Source organism: Trachinotus anak, unplaced genomic scaffold, assembly GCF_046630095.1.
Source record: "Trachinotus anak isolate AG129_WGS33_773 ecotype Australia unplaced genomic scaffold, CSIRO_AGI_Tana_v1 ptg000032l, whole genome shotgun sequence".
Classification (NCBI taxonomy): Eukaryota; Metazoa; Chordata; class Actinopteri; order Carangiformes; family Carangidae; genus Trachinotus; species Trachinotus anak.
The window spans coordinates 11,630,205-11,649,751 of record NW_027273883.1 but is presented as its reverse complement, the minus strand read 5'-3'; the positions used below and the strand labels follow the sequence as shown (position 1 = coordinate 11,649,751).

General features: G+C 44.2%; 1 protein-coding gene across 2 annotated transcripts in view; it reads left to right on the top strand.

Moving 5' to 3' along the window:
• LOC139613027 (glutamate receptor ionotropic, NMDA 2D) overlaps positions 1 to 19,547 on the top strand; it is a 48,842-nt gene that overhangs the window by 7,261 nt on the left and 22,034 nt on the right. Inside the window, exons 2-6 of one of the 2 annotated variants that reach the window (XM_071469316.1) lie at positions 9,203 to 9,447; positions 9,785 to 9,991; positions 10,976 to 11,242; positions 14,648 to 14,976; positions 16,186 to 16,300. In XM_071469316.1, coding sequence (XP_071325417.1) covers positions 9,277 to 9,447; positions 9,785 to 9,991; positions 10,976 to 11,242; positions 14,648 to 14,976; positions 16,186 to 16,300 — 1,089 coding nt within the window. In that variant the 5' untranslated portion in view covers positions 9,203 to 9,276. Of the gene's footprint in view, positions 1 to 9,107; positions 9,448 to 9,784; positions 9,992 to 10,975; positions 11,243 to 14,647; positions 14,977 to 16,185; positions 16,301 to 19,547 lie in introns of both variants that reach the window. The other variant, XM_071469315.1, reaches the window with a different exon arrangement.

Here is a 19,547-nt window from a genome sequence, read left to right as displayed (position 1 = left end):
CTATCTGTACGCATTCAACCGTAGGTGTAAATCTCATACATGAACATGTGCTAGTGTGATTGTGTGTGTGTACACCTGCCTGTGTGTGACCTTGTGCAAAGGCGCGATAGTCGTCAGTGAAGGTTTCCCACACCAGTTTAATCTGTTTATCCTCAGAATAAGATTGTGAATCATTACTATGCAGAGCTAGGTGCTTTTTTCTGCTGAGAGTGTTGAGCACCTTCCTAGTTTGTGGTTGTTACAGAATGTTTCACCTTACGGGTCCTGAAGGGCTGCAGTGTCGGCTGCTTTTCATCTTGCTCTTTTAATTAGTGACTGATTTAGATCTGGCGAGGTGATCCCAGTGTCTGGCCAATCAATGAGGGAATTAATGGAAGCGCTGGTGCAAGCAGAGTATGGAGCAACACTGTGGCTTTGCCACTACTGGCTCGAGATGGAATGGGAAAATAATCAATTTAATGTTATTGTTAAAAAACTGTTTATTTGTTCTGTGCCTTAACATGATTCCAGTTAAATCTGAATATTCCCAGGCTTATTTCTACTGTCTCATCACATCTGCAGAAAATCTTTCATCCAATTTGTTCCTGATTTCAATCTCAGTGCCTGTTAAAAAAAGATAAAGGAAAAGAAAAACAACAATCAGCCAAGTATTCCATTCATGAATGTACAGTACATTATGTAAATGCACAGCATGAATGCATGTTTATTCTTAGATGATTGCACTGCATTGACAGTGCTCTGATATTGAAGTTATTTTCCCCAAACTCAAAGCCCTCAGAGGATGCCTGTAAAAGGTTGAGGAGTGAGAAATTATTCCTTTTAAAACAAACATAATAAGATAATCCCCCAGGTCGTCTGTTGTAAGGACATCTTGACAGAGGATTTGTGAAAAAAAGCAAGCACAGAAAACAATTTATATGCACATTAAATCCAGTAAATTATGTGTTATTATAGTCAATCTAGGAGCAGAAGGGACTGGCCAGGGAGCAGTGCTGCAGTCCTTTGCTCTCCACTGTATAAGATGTCAGGTGTTGAGGTGGGGAAATGAAATATTCTTACTCCTTGGCTAGCCTTAAAGTAAGCACTTATATTATACAAGCATTGGCAGTGGGCATACAAACTATAGAGTCTCCTTACAAAACCATTCAAGTGAAGTTAATATAGGCCAGTTAGGCTTATTGGAATAATACGCTGCACTCTGTTATTGGAATTCCTGATGCAAGATCCCCAGACACTGACCTTTCCTCATGAAAGCATATGACCTTACTGATATTTATGTCTGAACACACATGAGGGTAGTAAACCATTTGTAGCTGATGTTTTCTCAATGGGTGTGTATATGTATGTGTATATGTATGTGTATGTGTGTGTGTGCGTGCGTGCGTGTAAAGGAAAGAGAAAATAAAATAGAGACAGTTTTGAAATATTTCTGTGCATCATTCATACACAAATTGATGTTGTTTGTTTGTGTGAATCCTGTAGAACTAAAAATACAGTTTGTGTGTGTGCGTGTTTGTGAGTTTGCAATGTCCTGAGGATTAAATGAATGACAGGGGGTTGAAAGATAACACACACACACACACACACACACACACACACACACACACACATACACACACACACACACAGACAAACAAAGTGAATAATTCAAGATGCCCAGGCTGTATTACAAAACAAAGTGAAACCACTGGCAGGCTTTTATTTCTATCAGCTGATTTTCCTCTCAGGTTATATGAGTTCATTTGAGAACATTGCTGCAATTACTAGACATGTGCGAGGTTATATTAAAGCACAATTAAACACATTCTCCACTTAGGTAATTATACCCTGTGTTGAACGTTACGAGTTAGAGAGATGACATGTGGTAATGTCAAATATTTCAGGAATAATCATCTGTAATGGATGTGATTTCCAGTCAGTGCTTTTCGTGTCTGGTGTGCCAGAAAGCACAGAGGGTAGGACTAAGACATTTTCCTTTTTGTTAAAAAAATGAGGTCAGAGAATTGTTAGTGCTACACTGTGGCAGGGTCCAGGGTCAGCTTCATCTCATTTCCATCAGTCCACTGAGGGAAGAGAAACAAGGAGTGTCCTCCCATTCAAGTAATGAAATTTATCCCCTGAATGTACGGAAGTGAAGTCCAATTAATTGACACTGTCTCTTGGCAGAAGTGTTTAATCCGAACCCATAAAAAAAAAAAAAAAAATATTTGAATTAAAAGGCAAGAGATTCTGAACCTCGGATTGAGGTGCGTCTTGTATGACCACATGGAAATTAAAGGGACTTGAAATGTCAGAATAAAATGCCGTTGTGCTGTGAAGAAACATCAAAGTGAGATGTCAAGGTGACGGTTTCATTTTGTTCTTGGAAAAGGTTTCAAAACATGGAGAGGACAAAGGGAGGCTACCCGCTGAAAGTGAGCATTTGACATGCAGAGCCAGCAGAGATTTCACTTCTGTAAAAGTACAGTTTATAGGAAATGAGATTGTTTTGCCATTGCGTAATAGGTACAATACGTTGTAGTTTCATTTCACACCGTCTAAAGGGCGCAACATGAAATTTTAATCTTCTTGTTGGACAAAAATATTTTTTTTCTGATATCTTTATGCCCCTGTGTGTCTTCTATTAGACTTCAAATTGTACATCACAATTTGTTTTCCATATTCCATATCAGCTAGCCCCTCAAATTTAACTGTTCCACATAAAAATTGTGTCATATTTATGAGAGCAAGCAGCTGTAATGTGGTTATCAGCCTGTGGAATGTGTAATTTACAAATATTGTGTGTTGCATTTCGCTGTGTCACAAGGGTTTGATAGATGGCTCCATCATTAGTCACTTGAATGGCTCATGATTGCCATGGCTATCAAGTGCAAGGGAGGCAGGGGCAGCGGCAGCAGCAGCAGCAGCAGCAGCAGCAGCAGCAGCAGCAGCCTTTACTACTGCTGTTTACAGCCATGCAGTAAAAACACACACACACACAGTACTGTACGCCCTGCTGCTGCACGCTGCGCTATACTTGCCGATCTCTCTGCACACTATGCACAATGGGAACAAGAGCCGTCCGCCTGCCTGGTGGCTCCTCTACTCGACAGGGATCAAAGAGAGAGAAAGAGAGCGATAGGGGGAGAGAGAAATGAGAGAGAGGAAGTGAGGGAGGGGAGGAAGTAGAGTGTGAAAGAAGTACAGGACAAAGACGTGTGTGGAAGGAAAGAATGGGGGAGGGCTGGGAGGAAAACAGGCAAGGAGTTGTGGGAGGAGAGGGAGAAAGAAAGAGGGAGGGAGAGTTAAAGTGAGACGCTGCAGAGTGAGGTGATAGAGAGACTGAGCGAATGAGTGAATGAATGAAAGGATGAATGAACAAGTAAAAATCGAAGTGACTTAGTGAGACAGACTGATTGAGGGAGTGTGTCTGCAGGCGTGCTCATGTAAATGTGTGTGCGTCAAGTGAGAGTGTGGTGAGCGAGTGGATGAGTGGGTGAACAAGTGCAGCAGGACAGAGAGAGAGATTGGGAAAGGGAGAAAGAGAGGGAGAGGATCTGTTCCGTCAGAGAGGACACACTCCAGTGACTGTGATTGAAGTATGGGCCAATTAACACGAGGAGCATTGAGCTCCAGCTGCACCCTTCTCTTCATTCCTCCGCTCCCCCACCAGCCATATTACCACGCACGACACACACATACACACACACACACTGACACGCGCACATATATGCACACTGTGCTGGCACTTTATCTTATCTTTTACTACAGTACAGCTATGGACCCAAGAAAATTATAGAAGCTGCCAAGAGTGTAGGTTTGGTTTCATCTTTGGTGGGGACATTTTTTGTGGGATAGCCGAATTGATATGCACACTTGTTCTCTGTCTCTTTATTCTTATTCATATGCACACGTGTGTGCACATGCATACACACATAATGACTCTGAATTGACTCTTCAGAAAGTTTATTTGAAGTAAATGTGTTTGCTTATATAACTTTCCTTAAACTGGACTTGTATCATGATTCTATCTGATCTTATTATCAGATTTTACATTTTAAAATCTTAAATTAGCAGAAATATTGACATGATGACGCATGACCTGTCCATGTGTCTGTGACATCAGAGTTCACCTGTCTGTGTGTGTGTGTGTTACCCAAGCTGCTGCTGACAGGAGTTTCAGAATAAAACAATGCCTGCAAACATATCAGTCAGACAAGCTGTGGCTAATTTACTTTATGAATAATATTCATGCGTAATGACCCACATGCAGTAAGAACTATGCTCTTGATCCAGTCATGGAAAAAGGGAGAGAGGAATTAAATAGTAAATATTATATTATTATGACTAAAGATACATGTTTGTGTTCATTTCACAACATTCTTATTAGCTGAGCTCATCTGTTACTTCCTCTTTAAGGACCTGATGTCTTACTTCACTTTAAGAGGCACTTTCACATCACAAATTACTGAACACATAAAGGAGCTACTTGTAAGTTTTGGTATTGCTACATAGCTAGCGTTAGCATTAACAGGTGTTTACTTACCAGTCAAGAAGAAACATTGCGAGTTCAATGTCAAACTTCATTCCTTTACTCACCAAAAGCTGTCACAACTCCAACTTCACTGCTACTGCCAGGCTGCCGCTGGTAAACAATGTGTAAGGCAGTTTGAAGTTGCCAGATCAGAGTCAAGTAACCCCCATATCCCAGTCTTTTACTCCTAATCATAATAACCAACATTTTGCAGTAAATACAAACCTGGCAACTCATAGTTGTTGCATAGATTACCGGTAGCACAGAGGGGAGTTAAATTAGCAGGACTGTTTGAGATGGGTAAAAGTATTGGTATCCAGACTTTGACATTGGTAGGGACATGTCCCCTCTGTCCATACCCAAATCTACACCCATGGAGGCCACAGTTTTCTCAAACAGACTGCATCTTAAATGTGGATGAATAGAAAAAGGGAAAAAAATGGAGTCTTCATCTTCAGGAGACGGTTTCTGATTCTAGGCACTGACTCACAGAGATGCTGCAATTTCTACTAATGGTGTACAGTAGTATATATATATATATATATATTAGCCTCAGTATATTTCAGATGTTTTCTATTGGCTGTGGAAACCTGCCTGCCCTGGGCTGATTCAGTGCAGCCCGTGCCACAGGCAGCAGGAAGCAGATCCATTACCCTGCATGACAGCATGGAATGAGGTAGCAGAGCCCCGATGTGGGCTAAACACAAGGCTGAACACTGCACTTCCACAACTCCACACTCCAGACTCCACAGGCTCCTTCCCCATTCACATTTCCCCACCAGCAGATCCGATGCAGCACAGGGTCTGGCACGCTGCCTCCATTGGAGTTCAGTGGGAAAAGGGGCTCAGAGAGGCGTGGATGCCAGAAACTGACTTTTACCAGAGTGGTTCAGTTCCCTCCTCTCTCGTGATTCAGTCTTCCAGAATCACCGCAAGCGCTTGCTGCAGCTGTAGCATGTACAGTTAAGGGGTAGGAGAGGATCTGATAGTCTAAAACACAGAATCAATTTTTCATGTTGTGTTTAGAGGCTATACAAGTTTCTTTTGTCTCATTGGTAGTTGCAGTAATAATATAGACTTCACTGTTCTCCTTTGAATATACCTTCAAAATAGTTGATTTGTCCTTAGCTACACAAAACTGCAAACCTGTTTTGATGCTTTTCATTCCTATAGGTAATCAACACAGTGAACACATAATGCTGGGTAAATCAAATGTTTAAGCAGAGATAGGATAAGATGTGTTTTGATTGTGAAGCACTGGATGGCAATTTTGGGAGAGAAAGAGGAGGCTGGCTCCTCTCTCTCATCTCCTTGATTAGCTGTCTCTGTCAGCCTGAGAATATTCCTGCTCTTAAGTACTCGGTAAATATTCCTGGAGGTGTTTTTAGTTTGCTTCTAACAGTCGCTGGCATGTACGCTGGCTTCTGTGGTGCTGTAAATGCCACTTTTCTTTGTTTAAAAAGACAAACTAAACAGGCTCAGCGGAAAAATAATTATACTGCAGATACAGTAAGCTGCTTATGACAGTGATTGACAAAATGAAAGATCAGCACAGTACAATACAAATACTTTGGTGGAGCGTCAGTCCATTATAATGATTTAGACAGCAAATGGTGATTGGAGGCGAATGCACCATGATGAAATCAAAGTTTCAAAGCCTTAAACAAAATCATCAAAGAAAGTTCTTTTAAAAGCTTGGAAAGGTTTTCAAATTCAAGTTTTTCAAGTTTTTTTTTCTTCCTTTCAAGAAAGAAGAAAAGAATACATTATCACAGTCCTGATGATAAACAATTCTTAGCCAAACACAATCCTGAGATGTCATAAACAGTCAGAATTAACACATTATTTCCTAAATAATAGAATATCATGCAATGGTTTGATTCTGGCAGTGAACCAAATAAGACACACAGCTTTAAGAACTGACTGCAACTAACTGATTCCTTACTTCAAATCCTGTTCAGGGAAAACAGAAATCCATACACTTTTTGACTAATTGATCCCAGCCTAAACGTTCCCTGGGTTGTAGGCTTGCCAAACATGCGCACAGTATATACTCTATTGAATTAAAGGAGGCTCCAAAGAGTGGGGAGGATTGTTTTTAAAGCTAGGAGGGGAAGAAATATACTAAAATGTGAAGATTTGCATTTTAACAAAAGATTCATTTACGGTAGCAAATCAAATGAAACAGTAATCTCGCTCTCTTTCTCCCACTCTCCTTTCCCTTCTGTGTGTGTGTGTGTGTGTGTGTGTGTGTGTGTGTGTGTGTGTGTGTGTGTTTGCTGTAAGCCCCCTCACTGCACGCTCTTTATGATTCAGTTTGGAGAATTTCACAGAACAGAACACATAATGAACTATATAGTAAGATATATTTAAATGAGGAGTTGATTATAATTTGCTTGTACTTGGCTTTATTGTTGCACGGCTCAGTGAGATGTTGCAGTTGCACATTCGATAACAGGCTGAGCACACTCTGCAGGAAAAGGGGATGTATAGTAATACACTGTGTTCACACTTTCCTACAAGGCTCGCTGTGGTGGAATGGGCACACGCTGGTGGAGCAGTACAACGTAAACACCTCATGAGAGTGAAATACAGTGACAGGCCTAACAGTTAATGGCTCTGAGCTCAGCAACCGTAGAATACATCTCCACCAAATGATATGATGTACTGTATTCCTGCCGCTTCGTCTCTGGGCTCTCATTTTCTCTCTACCACGTCTCTGTGTGTCTCTCCTTCTCCTTCTTTCTTGCCACATCTACCTTGCCTTAAAGAAAACAAAAAAAACAACAACAAAGCCCTGCCGACCCCCCCCCTTCTCCCCTTCATTATTACATTCTCCTTTTCCCCCTCTCCTACTAACAGGTCTGTCTCTCCCTATCTCTCCACACCTCCATCTCTTTTTCTTACCCGCATCTAGCCGCCTCCCTCATTCGGCCTCTCATTCCGTCTCATTCCACCGCTCTGTCCCTCTTTCTCTGTAGCCCCCCCACAACCACCCCTCCCGCCACACACTCATGCATACATACACATACCCACAGCCCTGTCACTCAAAACAGGAGGTTTGGCAGTGTATTTGTTTAGGCCAAACACGTATACTCATCCTAGTAATCAATATTTCTTTTCCTGCTACCCTCCTCACATATTTTATGCCACCATCCCACATCCTACCATCCCATCACCACTTCGCCTTTTACTTTTCCCCTTGTCGGTCAGCCCATCTTAACAATATATACTGTATTTACAGTACCTTTCTTTTGTAATCATTCCACAGCTCCATCTCCTTTTGCATTCCTCCAGTCACTTGCTGCCCCCCCCCCGCGCCTTCTGTTCTTTGCTGCTTTCCTTTCTACCCAAAAGACTGATCAGGGTCAAGGAATCAGCAGACTGTGACAAAGAGGGGAGAGTCGGATGAAGACAGAGTGAAAAACACAGAGTGAAGGAAAGGGGGGAAAATAGAGGCGCAGAAATGGAGAGTGACTTTAGAGGGAATATTATGTCAGCAGGCCCATGTTAATCAATGCAATTGTGTTTGGTACCTCAAGCCATGAAAATAGGGAGAAGAGATGGGGAATATGAAAAGACGGCGCACGAGAGAGGGAGCGGGGAGAAAGTGAGGAGGAAATGGAGAAAGGGAGGGAGAGCAGTTGGCACCAGAAGTAAATTGAAAATGATGTGCTGTATTTGTGTGTGTGTAGGTGTGTGTGTGTGTGTGTGTGTGTGTGTTTTTGTGTGTGTGTGTGGCTAACATATTAACCCTGGTATCTCCCAGGTAGTCATTATCTTTCTGTACGGTTGTTTGTATGAGTGTCTGTGTATGTTTGTAGGCACTGCATTAACCCCCATATCTCTTAATCATTGAGGCTGCTCTACGGGCATAGTGTATCCATGCATATATCTTGTGAGCGTGCATGTACATGTCTGTGTATGTGTGTGTGTATGTGTGTGTGTGTGTGTGTGTGTCTGTGTGTGTGTGTGTGTGTGTGGATGCGGCTGTGTGAGGGTGAGTGTGTTTACAGTGATCTTAATTGTTGTTATCATTCATGCAGCACAATAACCACCTCCGCCCCCATCTTTGTCTCTGTCTGCTATTAACTCTCTCTCCCTCTCACCCCCCTTCCCTCTAACGGCCAGTTTCTATTTTTCCTCATATTGTTCCTTCTCAGCCTGCAGCCTAAATAGCACCCATTTCATCTTCTCTCTGTCTTGCTTTCTTTTCCTTCCCTCTATTGTTTTCTTCTCTCCTCTGCACCCCGTATTCCTTGTCCAGTGTTTCCTCCAGCCAAAGCTAACTTTTATTACCCCATGGCTGGATTCAGAATTCATTACTCTGTCTTGCCTGTACACAATCTCTGATCAGTTTCTGTCTTTGGCCTTCTCATTCTCTCTGTCTACACCTCCCTGTTTTTGTCTTTCTTGCTCCCTCCTTCCTCTGTTCTCCTTCTGTTTCTCGATTGATTTGATGTCCTCTGTACTGGACACTATAGGAAAAAACACACACACACACACACACACACCAGAGTCTAACTTAATCTCTTCTTCTCTTGCTTCTTCTTCGCCTTCTTCTTCTTCTCCTTGCTGTCTCTCTTTCTTTCAGGCACCCTCTCTTAGTGCGATATATATCTGCCTCCCCCCCTCGGCAGGTTGCCATGGTCGCCATACCTACTCTCTCTCTCCTATTGGTCCTGGCAGAGTGGGCAGGTCTGGTGGATGCCTCCCCCCACCTCCTGCTCCGGCCCAGCCCGCGGGAGCGTGATGCAGGGGCCATGATGAACTTCAACATTGCCGTGATCCACGCCGGTGCTACGGTGCAGGCAGAGGCGGCGGTGGCGGGTCCTGGGGGAAGGGTGCTCTACCCTGGCTTTGGCCGGGTATACGGCTCCCTGGGGGAGAGCGTGGTCACCCAGTGGGGCTCTGCTAACGTCATCTGGCTACAGGTTGGACACTGTCTCCTCTATCTACTGCTCATTCAGCCTTACTTGAAGGCAGGGAATAACAATGACCATCCATTATTCATACTCACTCTCATTATTTGAGCTGAATGGGCAGCACGCTGCTGCCGTTGTGTGGGCTCTACTGAATGAGTGTGAGTCTGGCTCTGCTGACCACAGCTTGTATTGCTTGCCAGACATGTCATGCATACTACAGACACCTTCCATATGAATAACACAAAGTCAAGACATACTGCCCCAGTTAGTCTACTCTATTCGTCCTCTGTCTTAATCCATCTCTATGTGTTTTTCTCTCTTTCTTCATTCCTCTGTCATGTCCCAGGTGAATGACAGTAGTCCTAAGACGGTCCTGTCCCAGCTGTGTGAGCTGCTGGCGGCGCGGCCCCTGCAGGGTCTGGTTTATGAAGAGGAGAGGCCCCCTCGCACAGCCTGGGGTCCTTTGGCCCCCATGCTGGAGTTTGTCTCTGCGCAAACAGGACTGCCCATAGTGGCAGTAGGAGGGGGAGCGGGGCTGGGGAGGATGCCACAGGTAGGAGGAGGGAGGTCGGGATTGGGGTGGGAGAGTGAAGAGGAGGTGTTTGCATCTTGTGTGTGTGCGTATGTGAGAGAGATTGGGACATGGTTGTGTAGCTGCAAATGTGAGGACATGTGAGTGGGATTATTTTAATTCGGTGTGTGCTGTATACTGAAGCAGTACGGATTGACAGCACTATGAATGGAGTTTAAAAGGTGAGCTGCTTATACCATAACACCTAACAATGTCACAATGTCACACATCCTCTTAGTGAAGAAAAGGTTTTGGGAAGTGCCGATGGGACGGAGGGGAAGTTGAAGGTCAGGGTCACTGATCTGCTGAAACTCTGCAGTGTTTGATCTGTAAATGGCACCAACTGGGGCTGTCGCTCTGCCTCTGATGTTCCTGGGAGGGAGGCAATGAGCAGACATGGGTGTGTGTATGAGTGAGGAAGGGCATGCGTGTGTGTGTTTGTGTTTGCACACTGTACATTTGTGTACAAGTGTTTATGCATCAGAGAAAAGTGGCCACATGCTTGTCACCAGCAAATGGGGGGAAAAAAGAAACAAAAAACATTGCATTTGTGCTTACAAATGGCTGTTTTAACCATTTACTCTTGAGGAATTACATTGTGGCACTTTGATGAACTGCCTTTGAAGATGTACCCTCGCCTAGTCCTCATCCCCTCCCATCCTCTGAACAGACTTTTTAGAAACACTCCCGTTTGGGCATCATAAGAGAATTTGTGCAACAATCCAAGCTGCTTTAGCCCTGCAGCTGCACGAGTGCTACTGCTCCATAAAAACTTCAAGCCCCATGATGCCTCTGTGTTATGCATAAAGATGGAGCAGTCCGGAGAGTTGTAGTTTTTTGTGGAGAAAATGCTGTGTATCACTTAGGCACTGTTTTGTTGCTGCAGTTTAGACTCAGTGCAACTGCACAGGATGAATTTGACAGGTAGATTTTTAACCAAGTCTGCTGCTCTCTTCCCCAAATCAGGAATCAGGTTCCATCTTTCTCCAGTTCAGCTCCTCTACTGCCCTCCAGTTAGAGGTCATCTTTGAGGTGCTGGAGGAATATGACTGGACCGCCTTTTCCGTGGTGTCCACGCGTCACCATGGCTACCAGGATTTCCTGTCGGTGGTAGAGGGCCTGACGGACGGCTCGTTCATCGGCTGGGAGAAGAAGAGTGTTGTGATCCTGAACGTGACCGACGACCCTGGGGGGGCACGCACGCGCAGGCTGCTGAAGGAGAACGAGGCGCAGGTGAGACAGGGGGGAGGGAGGGGGGAAAGGGGGGAGGAAAGGGGAGGAAGTGCTGCAAGTATCATTGGGGGCCCCCTTTCTGACAGGTGGCTTCCCAGCTTTTTCCTTCCTTCTTCGTCTCTCCCTCACCCCCTCCGCATCTCTCTCTCCCCTCTCTCCTCTATCCCTCTGTTCTTCTCTTCCCCTCCCATCTGCCAAGGCATAAAGAGTTCAGCGGTACAAGAAACCACGAGTCAATCTGATCTGCTGGCTGGTTGTCATGTGGCTTTGTATGAAGAGTTAAGGAGTGCAAAGTGCTAAACAAGTTGAACCACTTCAGACACCGTTTCCCCTGAAGTAGCATTGTGGTTAGAAAAACAATCCACACTGTCTGACAGTATTACATACATTATATATTCTGTGTCAGCTTGTTCAGACTCTTCACTGTGGACAGTTTACATGATGTTTACAACAAGTGAACTATTTACTATTTAACATTGTTGATGTCTTGTGCATATTTTACACAAATTTCCCCTCAAAGTCAGCCTGACGTATTTGGTGTCTTAACCTTTGGATCTTCACGAGAATTTGACCACATGTTCTGTGGGTTTGAACAATGTTTGGCTGCACAGTAAGAGTTTGTAATGTACGATCCACCGGCGGGCTGCTGCAAGGAGATGAATATGGTTTGCTAACCCTTTTTTTTTTTTAACAGTTTTGAAACAAACATAACTTATTCTCATTATCAAATCACTCTCTGTCTTGACTTAACTTTAATTTAACTTTAAGTAAGTTCCTTTCTCTATATATATATCTATAGCACATACAGAGGATATAGGGAAAAAAACTCACCCTTACACTGATTCATTAACCTTGACCAGAATGACTCGTGGTTTTGGTTTGTACCTCTGCTGTGTTTCATTCCTTCATACTTTGTGCCTGCTCCCTCTCCCTCTCCTATCCCACTGGCTTGCTTGTTCCTCACTTACTTCTTTCAAACTTCCACTTTCCCTGCTCTTGCTTTTCACTCTGAACATGCTGTTTCCCTCCTCTCTCATTCCTTTATCTTTTTTGGTTTTACCCTGTCATCCTCCCTTAAAACCACCTCTGTGACCCAACGATCCTCCTATTCAATTTTTCACTCATCTCCGTGTTCTTACGCTCACTCCGCTCCCCTCCTTCCCCCCTCTGCCTCCCCTCCTCCTGCGTTTCTTTGCCTGGAGACAAGCTCACTCTCCTCTGCTGCTTTGCCTTTCACCTCCATCTCTGTATGGCTATCTTTCATTCCTTCAGTCCATTTGTCCACCCCTCTTGCTGCATGTCTTCGCGGCCACAGACTCTGCCCTCCGCTGGCTCAGTTTAGTCTGGGTCTCAATGTCATCGCTAATGTCCCAGCATGGCCACTGCAGCTCTGCGTGTGTGTGTGTGTGTGAGCGTGTGTGTTTGAGTCTGTAAGTGTGTACATGTGTATTGGACTCCACTCTGCCAGTGTCACTGTTAATATAACATACTGCCTGCAGCGGGTTGCCTATATGCGGTGCTTGCTTTTTAACCCTCTTGCTTTTCACAACAGCCCCCCTTCTTGTAGCTTTTCTCTACCGCAGGACTAATAAATGCTTGTGATTGCTTAGTGATGCTGTGTATGTTTGCATTACATGCGCTCTCTCTCTCTCTCTCTCTCTCTCTTTCTCTCTCTCTCTGCCACATGGTAATTTCTTCTACACTGTAGATGGCCTGATGCTGGCGTCTGGGTCAATTTCTACTCAAATCTCTCACTGTCTATCTTTTGTTCCATTCCTCTTCCAGCTTCTGCCTTGTCAGTATTTCTTCTGCTCTCTCTCTCTTTCTCTCTCTCTCTTTCTCTCTCTCTCTCTCTGTTGTATGTTTCTCTCTCTCCATTTCCCGTCTTCAGATATTGTGTGTGTCTGTTTATAACTCTGATTCTCTCCTTCCCTCCTAAATTCAGTCTCCCTCTCTGTCTGTGGCCCTATTTCTCCCTCCTTCCTCCTCCTCCTCCTTCCTCCTCCTCCTGTCACTCTCATTCCCTGCCTAATTCACTGGAGGTTTATTGGCATACAGGCTGGATTGTTTTGCCAAGCCATTACAGTTCAAAATTCAATGAAGGCGCAATTCTCAAAATGTGCTTTCAGTCCATTCGCCCCCCACCCCCCCCCCCCTCCACCTCTTCCTTCACGAAAGAGTCATCTTCTTCTTTTTGTCCTTCGATTCCCCTTTGTCGTGTTTCTCAACTCCTAATTTTTGAAATGCATTTCTTTTATTTTAAACACTCTTTCTGTCTTTCTTTCTTTCTTTCCTCTTGGGTATTTCTCAGCATTTAACCTCACCCCCGCTTGTTTCCATCTTTTCAATCAGTTGAGCTCCACCTTCCTCTTGTCAATCCCTTCCTTCTCTCTCCATTTCCCCTCTAACCCCTTAAAACCCTCCTCGGTCAATTTCTAACCCACCACCCACCCACCATCCACCCATCCTTACCTCAGCACTTGCAGCAGAGAAAGCTCATCCACTGTCACTGCTCTGTCTTTCTATGTTGCCTTTCTCTCTCTTTAATGTTTTTTTTTCCTCTGTTTCTCCCCAGCCTCACTCCATCATCTCCACCTTTCTTTCACAAATATCTCTTATCTCTCTAGGCCCAGATTTCACCAAAATATGTCATCCTTTGCTTTTCTTTGCTATCCCCCCTCCTCCTTTCCATTCTCCAAGGAGTGACTATTCTGTTTTCCCATCTCTGATTACTTCCCTCCATCCGCTCGTCTTGCCCCCCTCTGTCTCCTGTTGTCTCCAGGTCTTTTCTCCACCCTGCTTTTAATAACATATGTCAGAGTTTAACCTCTTCCCCTTTGTTTTCCCTCAGGTGTGTTTGGTCTTTAACCAGCCCCTCCTTCCCATGCTTCCCTTCCTCTCCCTCTCTATTTCTCTGCTCTACTGCTTACAGTTGTTTCCTCTTCCCTTTCTTGTTCTACTCCTGTTTTCATTATTCATAAGTGTAACTTGTTTCATCAGGCCCAAGCTCATTAACCACTGACCCCCATTGCCTCCTGCACCTCCTGGTTAGCACATATCACATACAGCCATGTAGTCCTCCCCCTTTCTGGTGTGTCTGCTTCTCTCTCTGAATCATGCACCTGACTCTCATGCACCTTATCACATCATCTTACAGCTGCTGTATCTCTCCTCTTACCTCTCCCAGCATCCTTGTTTTTTTTTCTTGATATGGCCTTTTCTATCTGACCCCCTCCCCTCCCGCTCAGGTGCACCTCTTCTCCAGCTCTATCTTTCTCCCCTTACTTCTCCCACCCTATGTCTCTCTCCATGTCTCCCCTGTCCCCTCCTTATCTCACTAGCGTGTATGTGTGTGTGTGTCTCCCCTCGTCCCTATTCCCTCCCTGCCTTCCTACTGTCCTCCAGGTACGCTTGCTGTACTGCTCCCAGGAGGAGGCTGAACTGGTTTTCCGAGCTGCCTGGGCAGCCGGTCAGGCCGGAGCCTCGCACATGTGGTTTGCTGTGGGACCAGCTCTCTCAGGTTTGGGCATGGAGAGCCTGCCCCGGGCTCTGTTTGCTGTGCGACCCCAGGGCTGGAGGGACGAACCTCGCCGGAGGATTGCTCGGGGTGTGTCTGTGCTGACTCACGGGGCAGTGGCGATGCGCAAGGATTACGGAACCACGGGTGGGCCCAATTTTGTCACCAACTGCATGACGGATGCTAATCAGACCCAGAGACTGCGGGGCAGGATGAGGTGAGACGGAGATAAGGGTAAAAAGAAAAACTTTAAAGGGAGAATGTGAGGAGGGAAGGAGGAGAAATATTGGGTTTGGGGGCAAGTACAAGGCAGTTGGCAGGCTCCAGACAGAATATGTGAAAAAGGAAGAAAAAGAAATAGAGATGGGATAAGGTGTATTCTATGAAACAAGTTGGTTCGGCGCCAGAATGAGCTGGAAGGTATATGGGTGGAGTTGGTAGATTCAGTGTCAGGGAGCAGGCACAGAGGGGATATCTGAATTTGGAGCTGGCTATCATCCATGCAAAATAGATGTTGTTGGTGCGTGTAGTTGTGAGTTGGCGAAATTACCCCAGCATCTGTAGCAAGCGGACCATGTCTCATGTATATTAATGAGCAGGCTTTAATATATTCCTCATAGGCTGTGCAAACAGACAGCAGCACACTCTAACAGGTAGCTCAAGTGGTTCTGGTTCTCGTCTCGGTTCATTTTTAGTGCCAGTCATTTCTGCTCTACATAAACACTACATGTGTGATGTTGTATAGGGAGACTGCTGGAAGTTTGGCTGATGTGAAAATGAGCCAAACATGTAATTAATTAGTTTGTTTGCACTCATTTTTGTAAATGAAGCACAGCACAAACAGTGTGGCAACTAAAGGGAAATGATTAATGGATTCTTCTGTCTTTGTTTATAAACTACAGTATGTCCGAGAGGAGGACGATGTTCTCATTTCCATTTTTTTGCACTGCTACCTGCTGTTCACTGTCTGTAACTGCAAGCTGTTGTTCCATCTGAGGCTTTCTGTCGTGTTTAAAAAAAAAAAAAACAACCTTTCAGATTTGGTGTTTTGAAGCCAGGAAAGATGACATGAGGAGACAATTAGAAGGTCTGTCCTGTGTGATTATCAGACAAACTATAGAGCTTGCAGCTGATGCAGAGAGCAGCAGTTGTTTGACTTCAAAGACCCTGACACTTCTGCACGTCTGATCATTTGTCTGTAGATTTGATAAACAGACAAGCCCTGACTGTCACCACAGAGGTGCTGTGATTTAGTTTCAAGAGGGATGAGAACAGGGCAGGCTTTCTGTTGCATCAAAACCAGCTTTATGATCTATTTTCTCCTCATCCTCTCCAAGAATGTAATTAGTTCATTTACTAAATATGTGTTTTCTGTCATTTACTTACTCTCTGCCTTCTCCTCTTGTCTCCATCCATCGCCATGCAGGTATTTCAGCAACATCACGCTTGGTGGTCGAGACTACTCCTTCAATAGTGATGGTTACCTGGCAAACCCTTTCCTGGATGTAATTTCCTGGACACCTGGAAGTGGATGGGAAGATGTAAGGACATGACAAGAGTTCTTTATTTCTAACCATGTGCTCCGAGTTTGATTGCACTGTATATTATTTTGTTGTCTCCATAAACTGTTTTAATCTTGGGCCTCTGTAATTTTGCCCTCTGTGCAACGACAAAAAGAACAAAGCAACTGAACCCACCACTGGTTTTGTGCTGGTTCGAGCACATTGTTCTTGAGCCTTAATCTCCCCATGTGAGCTGAAGAAGCAGATCCGTGCTGCATTGGCATCTGAGATAAGAATATTTAAATCTGACAGTGAGGATAGGCAGGTCACATGGGTTTGTGATCATGTAAAGTTCACTATGACCATGGGTGCCTGAGGCAGAGGAGAGAGGCTGGCTGCTGACCATTTGACCGCACGTTGTGTGCTTCTACTGTGCTTGTTCACTTACTGCTGTCTCTCTGCTGCTTCCTGGTTGAAGCGCACTCAAGCACACAATGCCACAAATGCAAGAATACACACACATATGTGGCACTGAATACAAGTAGTGAATTGACACATATCTAATAATCACAATTTTGATAACTGATTGATTCCTTAAATTAAACAAAAAACATTTTTTTGTTTAATTTACCATGGGCTTTGGGAAATTGTGATGGATCAATAAATTAATTTAAGAAAAATCATCACAAGACTAAGGGATAGGTTCACATTTTCAAGCTAACCTGGAGAATGAAGGACAAAATCCACAGTGAATGTAATATGAGGCTGCAGCAGTGTGAGTTCTCCAACTCAAGTGGGTTTGTTCCAAAGTAACAGTCTTTTTAGTACAAAATTCCCTCTTTGTGTTTCCCTAGGCAGTGTTTCCCTTGCTGAGATGCAGCAGAGGTATCGTAACACAAAGAGCAACAACCCACTTGATTTTACTAACTCAGGCTGTTCGATCTTCACACGAGCTTAGACTGAATTTAGGATTTTATTTCTCCACAGAACGAGGACTGTGGATTTTGTCCTCTGTCTCTGACTGGAGTCGCACTAGAAAAGAGATCACCTAATGGCCAGTAATCAATAATGAAAGTAATCTTTAGTTGCAGCCCTGCACTGTTACACATAGAACACAATGTTCTGGTGTCATTCTGATTCAACAGTTGCTTATTTTCTGCCTGTGTTCTGAGGTCTATGCTGTAAAATTCAATACAGATTTAAATAGTGATGAAGATTTCTGGGTGTCATCACCATCTGGTTGTCGAATCGCCATTGTTTTGTGTGTTTGAGTGTCTTGTCTACATAACTGTATGCTCAGCTACCAAGCACCAGTACCCCTGGCATGTCATGCATATTCTATAAAGCTGTGGTTTGTTCAGAAATCCTTAATATGAAGCCTTGTCACCTGTTGGAGATGTTTTCCCTTTAATACGCTGGGATTTTACCCTTGTCAGTGTCAGAAGAGAGAACGATGCTCATTTTCTCAACCACACACCAGCGCCTCAACGCCACACGGTACATGCATAAAGACACACAGCACTCTCAGAACATGCACTCCGCAACTGCACATTAACACAAACAACGCACAAATACAAATGCCGATGCTTCCACACAAGCCTCCGCACACGCACAAGCACAAATATACACATTGGTGGTTCTCAGCCTCCTGCTGGTTTAACAGCCCACCAGAGTCCAGTCACAGCGTGTTGTAACATGCTGACTCCTGCCATATCCCTCAAATCCCTTTCAATTAGAAGCTCCTGCGCTGGTCCTTCGACTCTGTGCAAACCCAGGGTACGAAACCCGCCCACATACATACGCACCCTCACTCGCACACACACATGCTTTTAGAGCTTCTGCAAAAACATCCATATGTGTGTATACACTTCTTGGAGAAAGCCTATTGCACGCATACACACACACACACACACACACAGCCACAATGAGGATAAGACGGCTGTATCTGCCTATTATGCACATCCACGCTGTTGGCTCTCCCTGAATATTTAATGTTCTCTTTACAAGACTGCACCATTACCTAGAGCCCGGGAGCACCCAGCTTAGCTTACTGAAACACTGCAGACTAGTACTGAAGGTTGTCCAGCATTAGCGTGGCTTGCTTCAGCTATGGAGGTAGCACACAGAGCTGGATGTTCCAGGATATTAACAGAAGTTAATGAACATTTATAAACTCCACTCACAGCTGCTAAGGGATAAGCTTTTAGGTTAAAGTGGTTCTCAGTCCTTCAACTTTTACTCCAAACCAGAATACTTTCCATGTCCTTAAAATATTCCAGCCTTTTGAAAAGTGGGAGTCTTTGGCTGTTCTTTTTCTGACATTTGTGCGTGTGTGTGTGTGCTTTCCTGGGAACCTGTCTGATAGAGAGTAGAATGCTCTCCCATAAGCTCTATCTGTTTCCTGTCTGTGTTCCCTGAGTGTGTTTTGATTGAATGTCTGTTGCAGAGCTGTGGTCGAAGTGCAGTCAAAACACTGTCATTGTTGCCACCTCCTCCCCCTCTCTCTGCCATGGCTTGCATTACACAGACAGACAGGCGGGCTGCACGAAGCTGCTATACTTTACTCTACTGGCATGCTTAAGCACTTGCATTCTTATATATATATATATATATATATGTGTGTGTGTGTTTACTGTACATTTTCCTGTATTTTCGTATGGGTGTGAGTGGGTGTACAGTATGTGTGCACACTTTCTTTTGTGTATATCACGTCAGTTGTCTGGCTTGTCTTGACTTTTATCAGGTGATATGCCAGGTTTCACAAAAAGAAAAAGAGACTGAATCTTCCTGGGTGTGGTTCTGCCTCGTGCTGCTTTCAAAGGTCTGAATATCCCAGGCACAAGCATCTAACACATCCAGAGTGCATATAAACAATGCAAAGAAGCAGGGAAAACAATGACACAGCCAAAGGGATGCTTGACAGACATTTTCAGGTCAACAGTGGACACAAAACAATGTGGCCTCACAGCATCATGCATGGACAGATTTTTAAAAATCTTTTTTTTTTTTTTTTCAATATGTAAACGCCTTTCAAAATGCATTTTGACCAGCGCTTGTCGCATAAAAAATCCTTAAATGAAATCATAGCTTAGGTTCCAGGGGATCCAGCAGCTTAGAGCTATTGCTTCACCCAGAAACAGCCCTGTCACCACCACTCCCTGACTGAAGACTGTTGTTTGTATGAATCTGCTTTCATCCTGCTCAAAGCCATTATATGTAAATCATTATTATTTTGTTCAATGTCTGTTTTGACACTAAAGTAAATGACTTGTACAAACATATCTGG